Below are 23,278 nucleotides of genomic sequence, written 5' to 3'. Positions count from 1 at the left end.
CAGGTCTTCCACACACAGACCCTCAAGGGGTAAGGTCTGCACATGTGAAGATTGAAAAATCTTGCATGCTTTTTCGTGTCTTCTGCAGTCAGTGCCCATCCTATATCAGTGCTGCATAAAAGCCATCGACCGTTATTTCTCTTCAGCCTTGCTGATAATAGTTGAAATATTGTGCTGCTTATTGTGTACTCAATTATCTTTCAACAACTTTGATAGATTTTACTTGTTTGTATGAACAAATGTAATACTTTTCTCTATATTACCATTAGAAACTCCCCATGTAGCATCTTCATAAGGAATACATTTATGTTTAGGTGTCTACCACCACTTCTCAGAGGTACCGCTTAGAGGTTCTAACAAAAAGAAAACTTGAGACAGAAGATCCCACTGCCTTGAATGCTTATCTTGAAACACTCAGAATTAAGAATGCCAACACAAAAGGTTATCTAACCAGCACTGGAATGTTATTGCCGGTACTTGGATATGGCATATCATCCTAGAGAATCCAATTGGAGATGCTGGCAAGAGGAAGAGAAATTTAGGCTCATGACTGCTGCAATGAGAAGCCCATTGGGTATGTATCATGGTGACAGAGTACCTAGCTCAGCATTCTAGACTCTTCAAAAGACTGAGTCATCTTCTGGTACCTTGAAGTCATTTTGCTACCTAGGATTTAAATATCCACTTGTAAGAATGCTGAGAAAAGTACAGAATTATTTCTTTTGCAAATGACTACTGTGCCTACCTTACATAGAGCATCATTCCTGAACTCACTGGGTTGATATTGATTGGCTGGTCCCGATAGATAGGCAGAAAACCTTTGATGTTAATACAGATAATTTTTAGTACAGTGACCCTCAACTATATTAAGCCCTCTCTGCAAGTCCTAAACCTGTTACCTTACAACCAGAGATGCCAAGTGATTTTTGTTTCCCATCCAGATAGTCAGAATGATATAACATACCATACAAACCAAGTGATTTAATGGTTCACCAGACATGCCGTCACTTGCATATACAGTCATGATCAATGTTTGGTTATTGACCAAGGGATCAAGTTATTTCTTTTGTCACAAGGTAGCAAACATGTGAACAAAGTGTCATTAGAATTTGCACTATCACTTTTAAAGAAAAATTACAATGTTTTGTTGAAATTTGTACAAGGAACAAATGAAGAAATTAAATCTTTCCCCTTATTCTTTCAGATAGTCAGCTCTTAAGATGCTTTCCAAACAATTAACATTGTGTGATTCTGCTCATTCTCTATGGTGGAGCCTATCTCACTGAACATTAATGAAGCTCTGCTGTGGAGAACCAGCAGATTGCATCATGCATTGCAATCGCTATATGAACTGTCTAGGAGGAGCTTAGGAAAACTTGGAGGTGAGAGAAGGTAGTTGGAGCTATTGGGCAAAATGAAGGTCAGGAGCACAATAGAAACTGTTTACTATGATAATGCTATCTTGCAAATAGTTTGTTAATGACATTTTGCTAATCAGTATTGAGTTCAAACCCAGCCATCAAGAATTTACTGAGTCTACTCAGGGTGAGGAGAAAAGACTAATTTTTATGTGCATGTTTTGCCAAATTAATTGCTGCAGTTTTTGAGGGGGAGGGAAAAGCCACAGTTCTCTTCTGGCAGTCCGATTTGCATTTTAGAGCCATGGGTTCTTTTTAGCATGAGATTCAGTGATTTTTAAGGTAAGACTAAAGAGTTTGGACTTTATAAAGCACTGCATAGATATTAGAGTTGATATTCAGATCTCTCATTCCCATATTTTAATATAGATACCAAAACTATAGGAGAAAGAAATATTCATTGACAGTTAATTCCCATTTGGTCATCCACAAGGAGACATAGATTAAATCTAAATGCAGCATTAAAAATCTGCATTTGCATTACTTCCACAGACAGTAGCTAGCCTCCCTCTACAATTCCTGCTGCTGTAGCATCTTGTTTATTTCTCCCGCATCATTATGTCTGGTCAAACCATATCACTCTGTCTATTCCAACATTACTGCATTGTTAACAAAATTGCCTCCAATAGAGTAGGGAAACATTTTATTTTCCTATGTCTTTTTTCATTCTCTTCACAGGTATAAAATATTTTCAATCTTATTTAATCTAGAAATGGGACTCAGTTCCATTTATAGTTGATATTCCAAATTTTTGGCACAAATTTACACCTGGATGTTTATCATGTTCCTTACGTGCTGTTTGTGTCGGCTGCACTCCTTTCTTTTGAATCAGTAAGAGAACCTGATTTTCCCAGTACTGGGGTTTTATTCCCAACTCTTGGGCAAGAATTCTCTTTATAGAAGATGTGAAAAACATCAAAGAAATCTAACTTTCATTGCATGAAACCACCAAGGTCAAAGGGAGCTGCTATTGTTCACATGTATGGATACTCTGCAGTTGACTTCACTCATCATGTGTCTTCCAAGAATTTTTTTTTATGTTCCTCTAATAGCTGAAGGTGGCTTCCTCTCACCACCTGGGTAGAGGTTATGCAGCATCCATAGACATCATGGTCTGTCTTGGTATCAGCTAGGTTTAAGCTCAGAACACAAATGCCAACTCCTACTCATAAGACTCTTGAAGACCTTCTACCTGTTATCTGTACAGTCAGATATTGAATAGATCTCAAGCTTTGGCCTCAGGCTCATTCCCCACAGACTTGAGACCAGTGGTTTATGCTGGGATGGCAGCTATATCTGATGCAGATAATGAGCGGTATGCTTAAGAGTCAGCCCACTCCTCTTCAGATCTGGAACATGAAATTGACGAGGAATGCCAGTTAGGATTAAATGGACATTTCTACCTTTTTCCTGCCATTTTTTAATCCTGCAAGCACTTAGCCATAGAACTTCAGGTCTTCGTTCCTCTGCCATCAAATGATAGTTCTGATTTTCTTAGTGTCTTTAAATTTAAACTGATGAGTGAGTGGTTTATATTTTTTGTCATTAATGTTGTGGATGATCCAGTGAAGAATATTTGACATTTCCCATTAGCCAGCATTGAGTGAATAAACTTCATAAGGCTCTTAATATGCAGTGTACTCCCATTTCCTCTTTCCTTTGATCAAATCAGTTAAAACTACAAATAGAGCCAATTGTCACAAAAGCTCTCCGACTAGAGAGGGAGTTAGGGAAATGCCTCTTAAGGTGGCCAAATTATTTGATTAACATATCAAACTGTAATGTTTCTTATGAGAGAAAATTTTAGGTATTTCCTCAGATGTTCCTTTCGAGTTTAAGGAGAATCTTCTTGTAGAAAAGAGGCTGTTGCGACTACCAAATTCTAGTACTAAGCAACATACAGTGTGGGGATATTTATGCTTTGTCTTTGATTTCAGTGTTAGCTTTTAGATTATGCAGTCCTGGACATCCAGCCTCTTTTTTTTCCAAAGAGATGATTTCAATTTTGATGGAATTCAAAATATTTGTCTACTTGGTTTAGACTTTGACAAACTTTCTTTGAAAGTTCCTTAAGTGCTATTCTTTGGAAATTTGAGGACTTTGTTCTTTTTTTCCAAGGCCAGATATATAAGTTCTTTAGAGAAAGAACCTTCCAGTTTTAATCCAAGCAACCAACTACCTGGATCAAAGTATTCTGACGGACACCAAAGGGTTGTTAAAATATATGTAGCACTCTCCCTGTGACAATGCTACAACTGAACCAGAAAGCTATCAACTTAGAGTTTAATTATTGGAAACAATACCATGTTTGAAAAGGTTCACTGCTGAACATTTACAAGTTTAGAAACTCTCAAAGTCTTGTACAGATAATGTGATATCAAATGATATCAAAGTACTTACAGAAAGTAACTTGCCAGGTCTAAGATGTGGTTCTTGAACCATTCTTGTCTTGTGATCTTTGAATTAACCCACCTTCAAGTGCAAATTGAAAATATCTCTTCGGCATGATCATGGAGCTTCAAGAAGTCAGAACTTCAAAATAACAAATTATCATGTGTATTCATAATAAAAATTAATGGTAATCTCTCCCTACGCTGGCTACTTGATTCTGGATTAATCATTGCCCGTGGTTATTAAAATTTATGTTGGTTGTCACCTCACCTACTGGGTGTGGATAATACATAACTGGCATTCTCTCAACTGGATCCTCGGGTTCATCACTAGAAGAGCTAAAAGAAAACATTTTTTGGAACATAGAAACAGGAGTAGGCCGTTCAGCCCCTCAAGCTTGTTCCACCATTCAATTAGATTATGGTTGATCTCAACCTCATTTGCCTGTCTTTGCTCCCTTGAAACTATTACCTAACAAAAATCCATCAATCTCTGTTTTAAAAGTTTCACTTGTCCCAGAATCCACAGCCTGGGGGAGAGAGAGTTGAGAGTTCCAGATTTCCACTACCCTTTGTGTGAAGAAATGCTTTCTGACATCACTCTGAATCAGCCTAGCTCTAATTTTAAGGTTATGCCTCCTTGTTCTGGATGCTCCCACCAGAGGAAATAGTTTCTCTTTAACTACCCTATCAAATCATTGAATCATCTTAAACACCTCAATTAGATCACCCCTTATTATTATATATTATCAGGAGTAGACTGTATCCTCCCTACTTCAACAAAGAGTGGCTTAACATACATATTTTCATTTGCATTCAAGGCCTATGAGTACCATCTACCTTATGTGGTTTAAAATATTTCTTTCTGAACCCTCCCAAGTTGTTCCAGCCATTTTGTTAGCATCTATAATGAAAGCCTTTTTTCATGAATAACCATGGACCATGCCTTACAAGATAATTGGAAGTTATTGGAGTTAATATAAATTGAGGTCAAATGCTCCAAAAGACATGATGGTTCATGTATTGACGTGGCAACTGGAGGGTAGCAAGTGAGGGCTGACTAGTGGGGATATTGGGATGGTTTAATAATTTGGAGTTTAGCTTTGTGAAAATATTTGTGCAGGAATTTCCCTCCGGAGATTAAATAATGGGAATGAGATGATTTGTAGAAGGAGTAAATGTTATGAACCAAACAACTTTATATTCCATGCTTTCTTAAGTTCTTATATTAGCAAAAGTTTCAGAACTACTTGAAATCATGGGTAAATCCTGTCAGTGTTATGTTAAGAATTGCATATATTTCGATGGAGAATGGGGAGTGCATCTGCATTGACAATTAGCTAAAAAAGAAAAAATTACATTAACGCCTCGGAGTTCTTTAGTGTCTAAAAAATATTCAATTTCTTTTCAATGGATAGCTCACCAACTGAGAAAGAAGTGTGTTTGGCCATTTTCAATTTGCAATGGTTTAATTGCCCCATCTTAATTATACTCAATCATTTATTTAGCAGAGAAAGGCAATAACTTAGACACTTGGAATCATAAAATGATACAGCACAGAAGGAGGTAATTCGGCCCATTGTGCCTGTACCGGAAAAGAGCTATCCAATAGTCCCATCCCCCTGCCCTTTCCCCATAGCCCTGCAATTTCCCCTTCAAGTATTTATCCAATTCCATTTTGGAAGTTATACAGTACCACCCTTTCAGGCACTGCATTCCAGATCATCATAACCCCTGCATAAAAAAAAATAATTCTCACCTCTGGTTCTTTTGCCAATTACCTTAAATCAGTGTCCTCTGGTTACTGACCCTTCTGCCACTGGAGACCGTTTCTCCTTATTTACTCTATCAAAACCCTTCATGATTTTGAACACCTTTATTAACTCTCCCTTTAACCTTCTCTGCTCGAAGGAGAATAACACCAGCTTCTCTAGTCTCTCCACGTAACCGAAGTCCCACATCCTTGGTTCCATTCTAGTAAATCTCCTCTGCAACCACTCCAAGGCCTTGACATCATTTCTAAAGTGTGGTACTCCAGCTGGGGCCTAAGCAGTGATTTATAAAGGTTTAACATAACTTCCTTGCTTTTGTACTCCATGTCTTGGTTTATAAAGCCAGGGATCCCGTATGCTTTTCTAACAGCCTTCTCAGCTTGTCCTGCCACCTTCAAAGATTTGTGTACGTACACCCCAGATCTCTTTTCCTTCACCCCCTTGAAAATGGTATATTTTGTTTATATTTCCACACCTCACTCTACCAAAATGCATCACTTCACACTTTAATGCAAAACATACCAAATCCTCCTGGCCTTTGCACCCATTGTACGTCTCCTTTACGGAGGCAGGGCAATCGTGCTACTTGGCATGGTGGCTGCATTTCAATTAGAACACTTGTGCAGGGCAACAATATGGTTTGCCTGACACACATTCTGCACCCATGACCTTGCTTTTGCCAGCGTCCATGTCATGTTACAAGAGATGGCAGCTACTTGTCAATAGTCTTTTTGTGATTTGTCTTGGAACATCTCTTAAATAGTGCTCTTCTGGGAATATTGGTGTCTTGTGTGCAGAAGACCTGATCTGAAGGAGAAGGGAATGTGGCATTTCTCCAAAGCACAGTTTTCCAAGCCCATATGATGTACCCATCTTTCACTCTTCTAAATGCCATGCTGTTTGTTTATTTTGGCTTACTGGTTCTCTATCAGGATAGAATTCTGTAACATGCAGTAATGTGTCTCTTGAACAGCATGCAAAATTTTTAATCTACTGGTGAGCTGTGCAAGCACAGAGTTAGCTCAAAGAGATAGAATGCAAAATTTGAGGCTTACCTCACGAGTGTCTGTGTATGGAAGACCCTCGTTCATGGTATGAAGAATTTCTCTAATTTAGTACGAGATCACCTATAATTTTTTCATATGTATACCAAGTACTCAGAAGGCTAAGCAAACTTATTAATATTCCATGTGGAGCGAACAAAAAAAATGTTCTGTACTCTTGTGAAAAATATAACAATTATGGACAACCCTTAATGTCTTTATTTCATGTAAATATTGCAAATGATTTGTTGCTTTAAAACTGCAGTTCATTTGGGTTAAAATCCTACTTTGAGATAGTGGTATCAAAAGAAGCTGTGCAATGAAGTAACTATTTGTTCAAAAGCTTGAAAACAAAATTCTTCATCTCACTTTTCCCCCCACCCCAAAATTAAAATTATGAACAACTCCGTCTTTGAACAATTCATTAAAAATATTCTACACAACAAACCACAAGTTCTTACTCACTCATCAAAGCATCTACAAAATTTATATTTTTCTTTGTCAACTTTGGTCAAATAAAAAAGAAACTGCAGACTTAAAGCTGCTATCTTCCTCATTTGTTCATCTTTAAATACAAATGAATACTGTACCATCTAATGCAAAAATAGCTAGGTCACGGACTTAATCAGAAGTTTATGCTGCCCTTAGATCACCGTGGACAGATGGTGTTCTCCATTCTCTGTTCTACATAAAAGACCATTGCTTAGCCACAATTTAGTCTGTTTTCTCCCATTGTTAATGACAATCTTTACTGTTTGCACACATAGATAAAAGTTCTAATCAGATTTATCAGTAAATTAATGTTTTAAATTATGTATACCTGAAGTACTTTGGAATTTTGCAGAATATTTTGTAGTTTTGCACCTTGTAAAAATTTTTGTTGAGGTTCCAACCTATAAGTCATCACTACCACTTTGTTTTTATGTTTCATCCAGTTGAATCCCACTATTGCCAATTGGATCTTTTCTGCTGAAATTGGAGTTGGGCAGTGTCAGCACCTAGCTTTGAGATAGGTAGTAATGTTTTCTGGTGACCATTCAAGATTACAGTTTCAATAACTGACCAACATCGCTTGATTTCCAGAAATATGAAGCCTGCTACAAACTCAGCAGACAAAGTTAATTTACTGAAGGTAGTCATTTAGATAACAAAATGCTTTTCTTAATACTTTATGCAAAGGTGCAAGTTTGTTATTCCAGGATAGAAAGAAGTAGGTTTGTTCTTGGGTAGAATTGGCTAAGCAGACTTGTGAATATAGCTGAAGATAGTTTGTTACACTCCGAGGAACCTGGCACCTTCGGACCAGTGGGAGGAATAAATGAGGGAATGGACTCCCAAGAACTGTCTTCGGCAAAAAAGCCTTTGTTTCTAGTAATACTTCTGATTTAGGATGTCTTAATTGATGCAATTCAAGAATTACATCTCAGTGGGTGTCCTATTATAAGCAGATTTAACTCCCAGTAACAACTGAATTACAGATTTCGTAGACTACTAGTAACATCTTTATAGACCTTTAGTTACCACATAAGAATATAAGACGCAGGAGTAGGTCATTTGGCCCCTCGAGCCTGCTCCGCCATTCAATAAGATCATGGCTGATCTGATCTTGGCCTCAACTCCACTTCCCTGCCCGTTCCCCATAACCCTTGACTCCCTTACCTTTCAAAAATCTGTCTATCTCCACCTTAAATATATTCAATGACCCAGCCTCCACAGCTCTCTGGGGAAGAGAATTCCAAAGATTCACGACCCTCTGAGAGAGGAAATTCCTCCACATTTCTGATTTAAATGAGTGTCCCCTTATTCTGAAATTATGCCCCCTAGTTCTAGATTCCCCCACGAGGGGAAACAACCTCTCTGCATCTACCCTGTCGAGCCCCTTCAGAATCTTGTATGTTCAATAAGATCCCCTCTCTGTCTCTCAGCATTTTGTAATCTCTTCCCCATTTAAATAATAATTTGCTTTTTTATTTTTCCTACCAAAGTGGATAACCTCGCATTTTCCCACATTAAACTCCATCTGCCAGATTTTTGCCCACTCACTTAGCCTATCTATATCCATTTGGAGATTCTTTGCTTTCCCACCTATCTTTGTATCATCAGCAAATTTGGCTACATTATATTCGGTCCCTTCATCCAAGTCATTAATATAGATTGTAAATAGTTGAGGCCCCAGCACTGATCCCTGCGGCACCCCACTAGTTACAGTTTGCCAACCTGAAAATGACCCATTTATCCCGACTCTCTATTTTCTGTTAGTTAGCCAATCCTCTATCCATGCTAATATAATACCCCCAACCCTGTGAGCTCTTACCTTGTGTAGTAACCTTTTATGTGGCACCTTATCGAATGCCTTCTGGAAATCCAAATACACGACATCTACTGGTTCCCCTTTATCCACCCTGCTCGTTACATCCTTAAAGAACTCCAGCAAATTTGTCAAACATGATTTTCCTTTCATAAAACCATGCTGACTGCTTGACTATATTATGATTTTCTAAATGCCCTGCTGCCACTTCCTTAATGATGGACTCCAGCATTTTCCCAATGACACCTTTGTGTACAGTCATAAGAATTATTTGGGAGAACCTTTGACCAGCTGCCACAATACTTCCCATCTTGGGAGGTTGCATAAAGTTCCATAGGTCACCTGGAAGCCTTTCCTCACTCGGCTACCTTCAGGTTGAGGAATAAATGTTGGCTAGGACACTAGGAGAACTCGTCAGCTGTTCTTCGAATAGTGGCATGGAATATTTAGCGTCCACGTGAGAGGGCAGATGGAGCCTTGGTTTAACATTTCACCCAAAAGACTGCCTTCCCTCAGTACTCAATGGGGTAGAGTTTCTGCTTTGGGCGCAATCGGGAAATTTAGCAAAAATTGCGCTGGTTAGTTTGCATTTCAAGTTTCCGCTAAAATGCAGTTGCATAATCACAAATGTAAAATCTTCTATGAACCAGTGTAATAAAACGTAATTGTTTAATTATTTTTCTTTTGCATTAAAAAAATTAATTGTTGAATTTAAGTGGTTACCTGTTGCAGTTTTATTAATACAACTGAAAATCGGTTTATCACAAAAAATAAGCATTTTTAATAAGTGTCTAGTCCTCCACCTGTAACTTGATTTTAAATCAGAAAATGACTTTAAAAAAAAAACTATACTGAACCATTTACTAGTTTTATTGATGTACATTAGTCAGTTTCTTAGTAAATTCTTGCCTACTAATGCCTGTGCGCATAAGAAAATGAGCTCAATTTGAAGGCCCTCCTTGAACGGTTGCAATCGGTGGAAACTTGCCATTCTCATTATTCTGATCTGAGGACGTGGCTTATTTTGTGGGTGGGACCGGCTTCGGGCAAAATGATTTTTAAACCACAGTTAAAGATTGCAGAATCTTGATTTATCCTTGACATATCTTACGCTTGAGTTTCCGCAATCTTTCGCGCTGGTCCAGCTGATCTCATCCAGATTGTGCTGATAAAACTAGCAGAAACTCTACCCCCATGTGTTCAGGTCCTGAAGTGGGGCTTGAACCCACAACCTTCTGATTCAGAGATGAAAGTGTCACCACTGAGCCAAGGATTATTGAGAATCACATTTTACTCTAAAATTACTGATCCTTGCTTAAACCAACTTCCTAATGTTCAGCCAGTTCATCAATATTTCAAACATAATTTCTACTGATTTTTTGACTGCACTAACCAAAGTATATCCTTTCATATATTAGGCTACATTTTGGCACCAAATATTCACTGATTTTTTTTTGCACCATCTTTTCATAGTTTATTTTTCTGGTCTTAAAATTCAGCTGTCAAAGATAGTGAGGGCATTTGACCCATCTAACTCATTCTTCTACAGAAACCTTACAGTTAACTAACATCACACTCCAATTACCTGTTGAATTATTCCAATATTTTGCCTCCATTTCTCTGCCCAGAAGACCATTCCAGGCATTGATCACTTTTTACATGAAGAACTGCTTCTTAAAATCAGTACTGAATATTGTAATGATCAATAACATGTCATTCTATAGTGGACACTAGGTGGCGCCGTAGAGCTGTATATAGCTGTATGCATATAAGACTACACTACCCAGCTGTATGTATATTAAGACTACATTACCCATGAGGCACTAGGCTACCCACAAGGCAGCAGTCAAGATGGATGCCTCTACAGATACTGTACCTAGTCCACATGTGCTCAATAAAAGTGTCTAGCAAAAGCTAGCTGTGTTCATAATAAGAATGTCCATTTATTAATGAACATAAGAAATATGTTGTTTACCAGTTTGCCCACTTGTCCTGTGGTAATAGTTTAACTTTAAATAGCGCTCCTAATTTGGTTTTCCATTACATTTACTGCCTTTTGTAGCTCTATAGCATCCTTTTTCATTTTCCACTTTCAAGACAGAAAAGTCAAGTTTTCTAACCTTTCCTTATAACTCAGTCATCTGACACTAAATAAGTTCTCTGACAATAGAATACAGTGTTGTGGCACTTTGCTGCACAACTTCCTTACTGATTTGGCAATATTGGACAGCATTCCTTTTTTTGTATTGATAGCTGCTCTGCAACAACTCTACATCGTAAACGTTGAGTATGGGCTGGATTCTCTCAGCGGTGTTGGGATAGTGGCGGGATAGCTAGTTGCCGGGTTCCGGTCCTGCTCCCAGCTGCAGCTGCTCTGTCAAAGGGATTTTCCCTTGATTGGCCTTGTTAAGCCTGCCCTGCGGGCTTCCCAGCCAATTAACAGAAAGCGGGTCTGATGACGTCATTTGATGACGCGTCATCAGCCAGTTTCCTTAAAGGGACGATAGCAAAATACTGCGGATGTTGGAAATCCGAAATAACAACAGAAAATGCTGGAAAAACTCAGCAGGTCAGGCAACATCCGTGGAGAGAAATTTGAGTTGACGTTTCGGCCACGTTGAGTTTGACAGTTTTTCTGTCCATGTTTTACAGCATTGAGGTGCTGCAACACTGACGAGCACTGCAGAGGTGGACGATTGCACCCAGGCTCTCCAATGACTCCCTCCACATGCTTATGGAGGGAGTCGCAGCACGCAGGGAAGTTCTCTTCCCTTCTAAGGGCAGAAGAGACCCCCCCCCCCCCCCCCAAGGACACCAACGCAGCCTGGTTGTACATTGCACAGGAGGGCAAAAGCAGGGATGTTGTCGGGAGTCCCTGGCTGCTGTGGCGCCAACCTTTCAATGAGCTCAGTGAATCACGAAACGTTACAGTAAAGCCACACTCCAACTCATCCTGCTGTGCCGCTCAACACATCCCTATCGCTCTGCCTTCCATACCCTTCTCCTGCACATCCTTACTCATACCAACTTAGCTTGCACCTCCACCCATCCCTGTCTGTCTACATTATCACTTCCCCATCTCACTAGCCACCCCTCACACTCACCCTCATCCTACTGCAAGCATACCAACTAACAACACACAAGGGTAGGCACTTGAGAGGTTTATCCAATGTCCATGTGAAGTTTCTGGTACTGTAATGTCATACAGTGAAATCTATATTTTCAACACTGCCCCTTATTGGACAGATCTGTGCGCACCTTGAGAAGTGTCTTACTGAGTTCCAGTGAATGTTGAGACATAACTTCCCCCCGCCGCGCGCCCCCCCAACCCCCCCCCCCCCCCCCCCGGGCTATAGTGATGAGTATGCATGGAATGGCAAGTTGACACCATCCCGCATCAGCACCGTAAAGCATCTCTTTAATGTCCAAGCCATTCCATGCATACTCAGATTCACTTACCATCCTCCTCAGTTTTGCATTGACTGAAGTTGCCTAACTTGCATTGCATTTCTGAATTCAGATCGGTCATGGAGATTAATAAGAGTAGGCGCCCCAGCACCTTGTAACTATTTATTTCCTTCCTTGCAACCAAATTCTTATATACCTCCAAGTTTTACCAAGCATATCCATTGCTTTGAGCTTATGTAGCATTCTTTAACATGGAACTTTGTGGAAAGCTTTCATAAGGCACACCACTTTTACGATGCCATTCCCTCAAAAAAGTCAGAGGCTGGAAAACATGCTCTTTGTTTCTGAAATAGTGAAAACTTTCTGAATGTACTCTGCTCTTTCCCCAGAGAGCTATCCTGAACATCATCCTCGTCCTTGCGGAGTTTTGTTACAGTATTGGAATGTGTAAATTGTTGTTTCCACTCTACAACAATGACTGGTTGAAATTGAAGCTCTCTGGTGGACTAAGCTTAGACATGTTGAAGTTCATTGATTTTTATAGGGCTCAATTCACATCTGCTCCTATGTTACCAAACCGGACTGAAGCTTATCTTGACTAAACTGATTTATTAACAAACAGAACTGTGTAAGATTTTAGTTTCATGTTTTACAAGAGACTCCTTTACATAAACTCTGGAATATTTATTTCCCTGTCACCTGAACCTATTAAAGGGAAAAGTAGCTAGTCTTACAACTGAAAGTAACTTCTTGCTACAGATGTTTAGGTACAAACCTATTTGAACAATGAGATGCAGAAGTTGCTCGGGCCATAAAACATTGTTACTGTGTGATTCCTAAGGAAAGGGAGGGTAGAGATTTGAGTGATCTTGTTTTCGGAACTTTCAAGTCCTTTTTCTTAAGAACTTCAAGATGATTATTCTTTTGTGTAATTTCCAGGTTCTACAATTAGACACCTGCCTCACCATTGTCTCAAAGATACCTACCTTCATATGAGGATAAGAGAAACTCTCAGGAAATATCTGCAGCTCAACATCACTATCAGTGAAACATGCTGGCCTTGAAATGAGTTTGCCCCAAAAATGGGTGCGGTGATTGCGATGCACGATCTCCCTGTGCTTGTTCAAAGGAATGCAGGCAGCATGCTAACTTCGTGCTGCCTGTTGATTAGCATGATTGCCGCGTTCAGCCCAGCACTGAACGCACTGCTAAGTGGCTGCACGCTCAGCGGGGACCCAAGTCCGTGTGAGGCCAGCACAAATTAAAGCTAGCCTGCACTACTTAAAGGCAGTCTGCACCTCTTAAAGGGAATGTGCATTCTGCCTGCAGCAGCTCATTCAATTGGCTGGGGAAGAGAGTGAGAGGAGGAACAATAACAATTCTGTTGCAACAGGGGAGCGAGTGTGCGCCAAGGTTCTCCGATGCAACACTGGAGGCCTGGTGCAGGAGGTCAACTCGAGGAGAAAGGTCCTGTTTCCACAATGGGCCAGGAGGCCCATCTGGCAAATATGTAAAATCAAATGAGAATCAATAGCCGCTGTGGTGAATGCCAGTAGTATAGCCCCGAGTACCTGGGCGCAGTGCAGGAAGAAGTTTTATGGCCTCACACGAATGGTCACGGTCAGTGAATTCATCTTCAAATGCCACATCCCACCATCTGCACCACTAGCCTCACACACTGCTCAATGCACCACACCCCCATCCCACCTACCAACAATCCCTCTCAAACACAACTCATACCTCACATTCATAGCTTCACCTCACCCTCACATGCTTACCACTGCTGCAAGCTCACACCCACATCTCACAGCTTGCACACACTTCAACCATGGCAGGCATATCCCCCAAACACATTGCACCACACTCGCTGATGCACTTCCTTTTCTCTTGCAGCAAAAGGAGGCTCACAACCGGCGCCAGCAGGACCTACCGGCAGGGGACAGGCGTGCCTGCATAACCTGACTCCCATGGAGGAGACAGTGCTGGCCATTACTGGGAGGGGCATCACTGAGCCCGTGGCCAGCAGTGGGGTTGAAAGGATACGTAATCCTCCTTCTCGCATCCCACTTCCCCCTCATCCCACAATCTCTTCTGATTTACAAACTACATCTGGCTTCCCACCCTCCCCCGCCCCCCACCACCACAGTCTTACCCTTGTTCCTTTCTCCTTTCAGATAGCCAAGAACTGACAGCTGGCCAGGCACGGACAGAGGAGCATGAAATAGAAGAGCACCAAGGCACTGGTGATGAAAACACAACACCGTCCCTCGATTTTACACTCGGCCACCAGCTCAGATACTGACACTCTGCTTAGTTTAGAGGATTGGTTAGAGGCGGGATCTGCACGTGGTGAGACACGACATGAGTGGCCTGCAGCCAGGAGAATGGGAAAGTGTAGGGCAAGTGCCAGCTCCCCAGAGGGTGAGGTCACACATGAGTTCTGCTGCAGAGGTCTCAGATGAGGACTTCAGTGGGGCGGTCTGCAGAAGAACACTGATGGGTATGCACAGTGAAATGCTTGGTGCATTGGCAAGCCTGCATGGAGGAGTCCGGCACCAACCTTGCACAGGGCTTTGCGCAGAGCTTGAAGCTCATCATTTCCAGCATGGAGGTGATGGGTAACTCCATTAGCGCCTTGTGGACCCAACCATGGTGCAGCATCTGGTGGCTGATGTCTCAGCTTCCATTGTAGCACAACCAGAAGCCACCCAATGTCTGCGTGCTGCAGTGGAAGCTCAGACTTCTGTCATGCAAGCAAAGACTGTTCTCATGCAGGCTCAGCTTGCTACCACGCTTGCTCAGACTGCTGCCATCGTGGCAGCATTTGCCAGTGTGGAAAGGGGCTTGCAGTGTGTCACAGCAGTCCAGCAATCCGTCCTACAACAGATTACTAGGAATGCTGAAACGCCACCCCGGGGGAGTGGTATGGCTCCGTAGAACACGAACCTGCTGTCCTCTCTCAGGATGACAGCATTTGTCCTCCCACCACTGCCACTCCGCCAGTGCCCTTGCTATTGCCTGTCAGCCAGCTAGCCCGGACTGCTGCTGCCCATGCTGAGTTGGTGCAATCCGCAGCTGGGCCTTCTAGACCCAGAGCTGCTCGAGGTTGTCCTGCAAGGCCATCTGCAGTCTCCCCCACTGAAAATCAGCAGCCTTCCACCAGCCATGCTGCAGCCACTGGGGGAATGCACACAGGTGATTAGTTGACTTTATGTGTCAGCTGTGGCTCTGTGTTGCACACTCACCTCTGAGTCAGAAGGTTGTGAGTTCAAGTCCCATTGCAGGGACTTAAGCACATAAAGCTAGGCTGACACTCCAGTGCAGTGCTGAGGGAGTGCTGCACTGTCTGAGATGTCGTCTTTCGGATGAGACGTTAAACCGAGGCCTCATCTGCCCCTCAGGTGGATATAAAAGATTCCATGGCACTATTTTGAAGAAGAGCAGGGGAGTTATCCCCGGTGTCTTGGACAATATTTATCCCTGGACCAACATAACAAAAGATTATCTGGTCAGTATCACATTGCTGTTCTGGGAGCTTGCTGTGCACAAATTGGCTGCCGCGTTTCCCACATTATAACAGTGACTGCACTTCAAAAAGTACTTCATTGGTTGTAAAGCACTTTGAGACATCTGGTGGTCATGAAAGGTGCTATAGGAATGCAAGTCTTTTGTTCTTTCTTTCTATGTAATTGACGTATAAAGTTGGATTGGAATGTTTCTTCTGTGGTGGCTTTTATTTCGGCACTGTGGCCAAGAGGACACTGTGATGGTCAGTAACGGAGGGAAGGTAAGGTGTGGGACTGTTGTTGAATGAGGAATTGGGTTGCGTTCACTGGCACCGCAGTCGAATGAATCAATCATGGATAGACCGGGCAGAAAGGAGTTGTCTGTGTTGCCTCCTCTCTTCTGCTTCCTCCTCCTCTTCCTACTTAGCTGGTCACCGTATGCCTGGTGGCAAGGGCTGTGCCCGCATGATGGCGAGGTTGTGGAGCATGCAGCAGACCATGACTAATCTTGAGACGTGCTCTGGTGAGTACTGCAGGGCTCCTCCAGAGCAGTCCAGGCAGCAGAAGCGTTGTTTAAGCACACCTATGGTGTACTCTATCAGATTCCATGAGGCAGCATGTCTTTCGTTATATGCATGCTACCCACTTATGCGTCGGTTGCGTTGCGGAGTCCTGAGCCAGGTGGTCAGCGGATAGCCCTCGTCACTCAGTCACCACCCAGTTGTGCTGGCTCAAAGACTGATGGAACAGTGGACTGGCATCATGACTGCTACCAGGATACCGGACATTCACTATCATTATGTGCTGAGCATGGTCGCACACCAACTGCACATTCAGCGAGCGGTAACCTTTGTGGTTGCAGTACATCTCAGCATTTAGATGTGCCGCCCGCAAAGCCACGTGCGTGCAGTCGATGACGCCCTGCACCATGGGGAAGCCCGTTATCCTGGCAAAGCCACGTGCATGCTCCGCCTGCTTCTCTCTGGTCAGTGAGAAGACAATGAACTCTGCACTCCTGACATAAAGAGCGTCTGTCACCTCTCTTATGCAGCAGTTGGACGGCAAACTGGGAGCTGTTACAGATGTCACCTGCTCCAGCCTGGAAGGATCCTGATGCGAAGAAATTTAGGGCCACAGTCACCTTCACAGCCGCTGGCAGCACTGCTTGCCCTGATGTGAGGCTGCAGGTCTAGTTGGAAAAGGTGGCAGAGTTCTGTGAGCATCTCTTTTTTAAAGCTCAGATGCCTCACACACTGCTTCTGACTCAGGCTGAGGTAAGAAAATTGCTCTCGAAAGACCCTGGGTGGTTAAGGCCTCCTGCTGAGAGCCTTTCTCGGCCTCCTGCTGAGAGCCTTTCTCTCCCTCCTCCTCCTCCCCCTGTGAGCATGTTGTCCTCTTTGCTGCCTCTGCTCCATCTCCGTCATGCAGCAGGCCAAGGTTGATGACAACTACAGCACCCATGACTGGGAGCAAGTGGTCTGACCAGAACCCTTGAAGTCATGACCAAAGCGCTTGCAGCACCAATCCCTGTCACCTCACCAACTTTAAACAACTCTAGAAAGCTCCAAACACTTCCACAAACGTACATAGAGCCAGTAGAGATTAATCAGCAACTAACCTGATCCCTTTAAATATCTTTGATGGGGGGTCCTTGCTGCTGCTGAATGCATGTTCAGTTGTGCGAAGTTAAGACAGGGCGTTAACTCCAGCGTTGAGGACGAAAATGACAGCGCTGGCGTCAAAATTGACGTCACGATCTGCCCACTCAACATACTTCCGGCGCATGCTCCTAACACCTGCCCTCATCAAGACTGCGTCTGGCGCGGCATGCAGCAGAAGTGTGCGCACGCAAAACTGCACTCATAGCACCGAAAAATTGGGTGCTATGGAGCCTAATTTCTAGCCCGCTATTTCTTTCTGGACATCACCTCTGTCATAGTAGAAGCCTTTTTGACAGTGGAGACGACATATCTACTCCAAGCTGGATGATTTGATGGTTCAAGCGTGTTGTGCTAGATTTGCTGCCCAATGATACTGAGTGAGGGAAGTGTCATCATGCTTGTACTAATCAGGTTTGCAGCTTTCAGGTGGAATGTTTTGCAATTTGCGTGGGGTTAAGAATGCTATTGTTGGTTCCTCGGCTGATCATATTATTACAGAAACATTTATATAACAGAAAAATGTCCCAAGACACTGCGTAGATGCGTAAGGAAGAACACATGCAAAGCCAACAATTAGGAGAGGCAACCAAAAGCTTGGAGAGGGAGGTGAAGAGGCAAAGGAGTTTAAAGAGGGAATGCCAGAGAGTGGGACCGAGGTACCAGTGGTGGGGCAAAGGGATGAGGGTTGCGTAAGAGTTTGAGGGAATTGTAGAGCTTGTTAAGGTTACAGAGAAGGGAAAGTGCAAAGCTACGGATGGATTTAACACAATGATGAGATTTGAGGCTTTAAGGACTGAGCGGCAATGTAGATCAGCAAGGACGGGTTTGATGGGTGAGCATGACTTGGTGTGGGATGGGATATGGGCAGCAAAGTTTTGGATGAGGTGCAGTTACAGATAATGGAAAATGAGAGGACCGCATTGGAATAATCAAGTCGGAAAGTGAAAAAGCATGAATGAGATTTCGGGCTGAGGTAGCACAGGTGCACCATGTTATGGAGGTGGCAGTAGACAGTTTTTGTGATGGTATGAAGTCTGAAGCTCAGATTTGGGTTGAATCAGACACCCAGGTTGTGAACAATCAGATCCACCTTGAAACAGTAGTGAGGGGAATGGATGGCGAGGTTACGATGTTTGCGGTATGTTATGAGTACGATGGCATCAGTCTTCCCAGTGATGGATCCTTGGGAGATGGTGCAGGGGTGGGAAGAGAAGCCATTGCCAAGAAATTCTGGCTATGATTGAATAGGTAAGAGTGGAACCAAGCAAGGCAGTCCCATGGAGGAGAGACTTTGGAGGAGGATCGTGAGATCAACTATGAAAGGTTGCAGAGAGGTCAGGGAGAACAAAGAGGGATAATTTATCATGGTTATCATCATTTTAGCATCTTAGTGTTATATTCATCGCTGTTCATGAGGCCTTTACATCTAAATGTGTGCAAACATTGTTTTTCTCATTATCTATTATCCCGAGGGTGCACTAGATGAAACGATGCAATATGCCCTACAATGGCGATCACAAAGCTCCACCATCTTAATTGTGGTACAATGGTAAGTCTGATTCTGTCACTAGCTTGTAGAGTAGGGATCTCCACCTGAAGACCTTTTTGACCCCCTCTGAACAAATTCTGGCACATCAACAGGCTTGAACCAACAGCAATTTGACTGACCTTGAACTGTTTGTAAAGATTAGTATGAGAAGTAGTATAGAGCTAGTATAAGAACAAAAGAATTAGGAGCAGGAACAGGCCATACGGCCCCTTGAGCCTGCTCCGCCATTCAATAAGATCATGGCTGATCTTCGACCAACTCCACTTTTCCGGCTGATCCCCATATCCCTTGATTCCCCTAGAGTCCAAAAATCTATCTATCTCAGCCTTGAATATACTCAACGATTCAGCATCCACAGCACTTTGGGGTAGAGAATTCCAAAGATTCACAACCCTCTGAGTGAAGAAATTCCTCTTCATCTCTGTCTTAAATGGCTGACCCCTTATCCTGAGACTATACCCCCTAGTTCTAGACTCTCCAGCCAGGGGAAACAACCTCTCAGTATCTATCCTGCCAATCCCCCTCATAATCTTTTATGTTTCAATGAGATCACCTCTCATTCTTCTGAACTCAAGAGAGTATAGGCCCAATCTACTTAATCTCTCCTCATAAGACAGCTCTCTTATCCCAGGAATCAATCTAGTGAACCTTTGTTGCACTGCCTCTAAGGCAAATATATCCTTCCTTAGATAAGGAGACCAAAACTGTGCACAGTACTCCAGGTGTGGCCTCACCAAAGCCCTGTACAATTGTAGCAAGACTTCCTTACTCTTGTACTCCAACCCCCTTGCAATAAAGGCCAACATGCTATTTGGCTTTCTAATTGCTTGCCGTACCTGCATGCTAACTCTCTAGGCTAGAAATTTGTTATAGCCAAGGAATGGGTGGTGTCAGTAGAAAAGTTGGAGAATTGGTGCCAGGCACAAATGCTTTAGACTGCACGCAAAATTTGTCCTCGCTGCTCAATAACATGATTGGACTAATTAAATCAAGTCTTAAAACCCAAACTCATTGGCGTTAGACTTAAAGGGTGGACCAATATCAGGTCATTCTAATCGCAACTTATCATTGCCACAGGCTTTTTTCACTACTTAAAGGGGAGGTTCATTGATGCTGCAGCACCTCATTCTCGAGCATTGGTTTTCGCTGTGGAGAGACGGAGGGTATTGCTCTACCTGGCAAGTGGAAGGAGCCCCTCACCACAAGTCTTCCACACCATGTGGCGGGAGGTAGTGCAGCATGTCTCGGGCAGCACTGTGGTCCCCAGGACCCCCACACAGTGCAGGAAGAAATTTAACAACCTCACTCGGGTGATCAGGATGAGTGAATGCTTCAACACATGCAACATACCACCATCTGTACCACAATCTTCACACACTGCCCAAAGCAACACACCCCCAGCACTCACCCACCAACTATCTCTACCTACCAACATTCACACCCACATCTGACAGCTATTCAACTATGGCAGGCACAAGGGTCATTAGCTATTAGAATTCAGGTGATGTGTGTGATATGTTTATAGATAAAGTTATTAATGGTCTTTGGAATATTTTGTGGTCTCTCTCATTTCACCTTTGAGCCCAGGAGGGTGCTGTGATATACCATGAGACAGGGATTGTATGATGGGGATGTGGTGAGCTACGAGGACCTGGGATTTCATTCATGTGAATCGGAGTCTGATGAGCCGGTCATGGATAGCCCGTCCAGAAGGCCAATTGTCTCGCTGCCTCCTCCCTCCCTCCTGTTCCTCGTCCTCTTCCTCCTCGTTCTCATCCTCATCCTCTTCTCCCTTGTCCTCCTCCTGAGGTGGTCCCACAATCCCTGCTGGCAAGGGCTATGCCCTCATGATGGCCAAGTTGTGGAGCATGAAGCAGACCACCACAAAATGGGACACCCGCTCTGGCGAGTACTGGGGGGCTCCTCCCGAGCAGTCAAGGCAGCGGAACCGTTGCTTCAATAAGCCGATAGTCTGCTCGATGTTCCTGGTGGCAGCATAGCGCTCATTATGAGTGTTGGGGTTGTGGAGGGGAGTCATAAGCCAGGTGGAGAGCAGATAACTCTTGTCTCTGAGCAGCCACCCTTGAGCTTTATGTGGTGGTTGGAAGAGTGCTGGCACACCGGTCTGGCGCAGGATGAAGGCATCGTGGCTGCTGCAAGGATAGTGGGCATTGGCGTGACCGTAGACCAATTGCACATTAAGTGAGAGGTAGCCTTTGCGGTTACGGAAGATCTCACGATTGTTGTGCAGTGCCCGCAAAGCCACGTGGGTGCAGTCAATGGTGCCCTGCACCATGGGGAAGCCCCCTGCCCTGGCAAAGCGACATGCACGCTCGTCCTGTTTATCTCTGGTGATCGGGAAGCCAATGTAGCCCCTTCTACTGTAGAGAGCCTCAGTGACCTCCCAGATGCAACGATGGACTGCGAACTGAGAGATGTTAGCTATGTCTCCTGTTGCAGACTGGAAGGATCCGCTGGCGAAGAAATTGAGGGCCACAGTGACCTTGAATTCCACTGGGAGAGCCATGGCTGCCCTGGTCTGAGGCTGGAGGTCTGGTTGCAGGAGGTGGTAGAGTTCTGTGACCACCTCCTTCGTCAAGCGAAGCCTTCTAATACACTGCTCCTCGCTTATTTGAAGGTAGGAGAAGTGCTCTCGGAATACCCTTGGAGGGTAAGGCCTCCAGGTGAGAGCCCTGATGGCCCTCCTGCTCCTTCTGTGCACATGTTCCTGTATTTCTCACTGCCTATGCTCCCTCCGCCATAGATCCTGGAGGGTGAGGTGGCATGTCAGTACAACCCCCATTAATGTTACCAAGTGTAGCAGTTTAATTCTTTGCAAAATAAATGTAGCTACTTTTTAGTTGCCAGAAAAGTCCTGATAAAAGAACCTTGGAATTACTGATTGAAACTGTTGCAGTGGGTGAAACTAACAAAAGAGTGTGTTGCCTACCTGGTGCCAGGGTAAGAGATATCTCACGGCGGTTGGGGAGGAACTTGGAAAGGGAGGGTGGAAATCCAGTTGTCATGGTCCATGTTGGAACAAACAACACAAGTAGGAACAGGGAGGATGTCCTGCTGAAAGAGTATCAGGAGTTAGGATCTAAATTAAAAAGCAGGACCTTGAAGGTAATAATCTCTGGATTATTGCCCGAGCCACGTGCAAATTGGCATAGAAGCAGACAGATCAGGAGAATTAACACGTGGCTAAAGGGCTGGTGTGGGAAAGAGGGGTTCCTTTTCCTGGGACACTGGCACCAGTTCTACGACAGGAAGGAGCTGTACCGATGGGACGGGCTCTACCTGAACCGGGATGGGACCCGAGTCCTAGCGGAAAGGGTAAATAGGGAAGTGGCAAAGGCTTTAAACTAGTAATATGGGGAGAGGGATCTACAAGAAACGTAACCAGCCTAAATATAAACAAAACAGGAAAAGAGAGCATTGGAAAGAAGTCTAAAAAGATGGTTAAACATAAGGTGAGAGGAACTCCTATTAAAAATTAGTTAAACTGTCTACAGCAATGCACACAGTGTTCGTAATAAAACGGGAGCTGGAGGCAGTCATATGTTGTGAGGAACCAGACATAGTAGGGATTACTGAGACATGGCTACAGAAAAATCAGGACTGGGAATTAAACATTACAGGGTATAATATATTTTGAAAAGATAGGGAGGGAAAGGGGGAGGTGGAATAGCTGTACTTATGGTGATAACATAATGACAGTAGAAAAAAGTGACGCAGATATCAGCAAGACAAAAATAGATTCCATATGGATAGAAATAAAAGATAATAAAGGATCAGTCACACTAATAGGTGTAGTCTACAGACTGCCTAATAGTGGAAGGGAGGTGGAGGAAGAAATATGCAGACAAATTAGGGAAATTAGCAAAAAACTGAATAATAATCATGGGGGATTTCAACTACCCCGATATTAATTGGACAGAAGAGGTAGGTAAAGGGTATAAGGGAATGGAGTTCCTACAATGTGTACAGGACTCCTTTCTAACCCAATATGTTAAAAGCCCAACAAGGGAGGATTCGCTATTGGATCTAGTAATGGAGAATGAACCAGAGCAGATAAGAGAAGTAAAGATTGGGAACATATAGGCAATAGTGACCATAATATAATACGCTTTAAGATGATAATTGAGAAGGACATAAGTATGACGAAAACCAGGTTAATTGGAGAAAAGCTGATTTTTGAGGGGCTGAGAATAGAACTTGGG

At 43.3% G+C, this 23,278-nt stretch overlaps 1 protein-coding gene across 19 annotated transcripts in view; it reads left to right on the top strand.

Moving 5' to 3' along the window:
* clocka (clock circadian regulator a) overlaps nucleotides 1-23,278 on the top strand; it is a 311,097-nt gene that overhangs the window by 160,542 nt on the left and 127,277 nt on the right. For 2 of the 19 annotated variants that reach the window (XM_085970209.1, XM_085970198.1), the window contains exon 1: nucleotides 379-574. The exons of 16 other annotated variants lie outside the window; for them this stretch is intronic. In XM_085970209.1, coding sequence (XP_085826335.1) covers nucleotides 484-574 — 91 coding nt within the window. In that variant the 5' untranslated portion in view covers nucleotides 379-483. Of the gene's footprint in view, nucleotides 1-378; nucleotides 575-1,204; nucleotides 1,383-23,278 lie in introns of those variants that run through there. One more of the 19 variants, XM_085970187.1, reaches the window with a different exon arrangement.

The sequence above is a fragment of the Somniosus microcephalus genome, chromosome 2 (assembly GCF_052327205.1).
Source record: "Somniosus microcephalus isolate GS21.2 chromosome 2, FLI_Smic_1.0, whole genome shotgun sequence".
NCBI classification, from domain to species: domain Eukaryota; kingdom Metazoa; phylum Chordata; class Chondrichthyes; order Squaliformes; family Somniosidae; genus Somniosus; species Somniosus microcephalus.
Note: the sequence above shows the minus strand (reverse complement) of the source record. Positions and strands in the feature narration are given on the sequence as shown.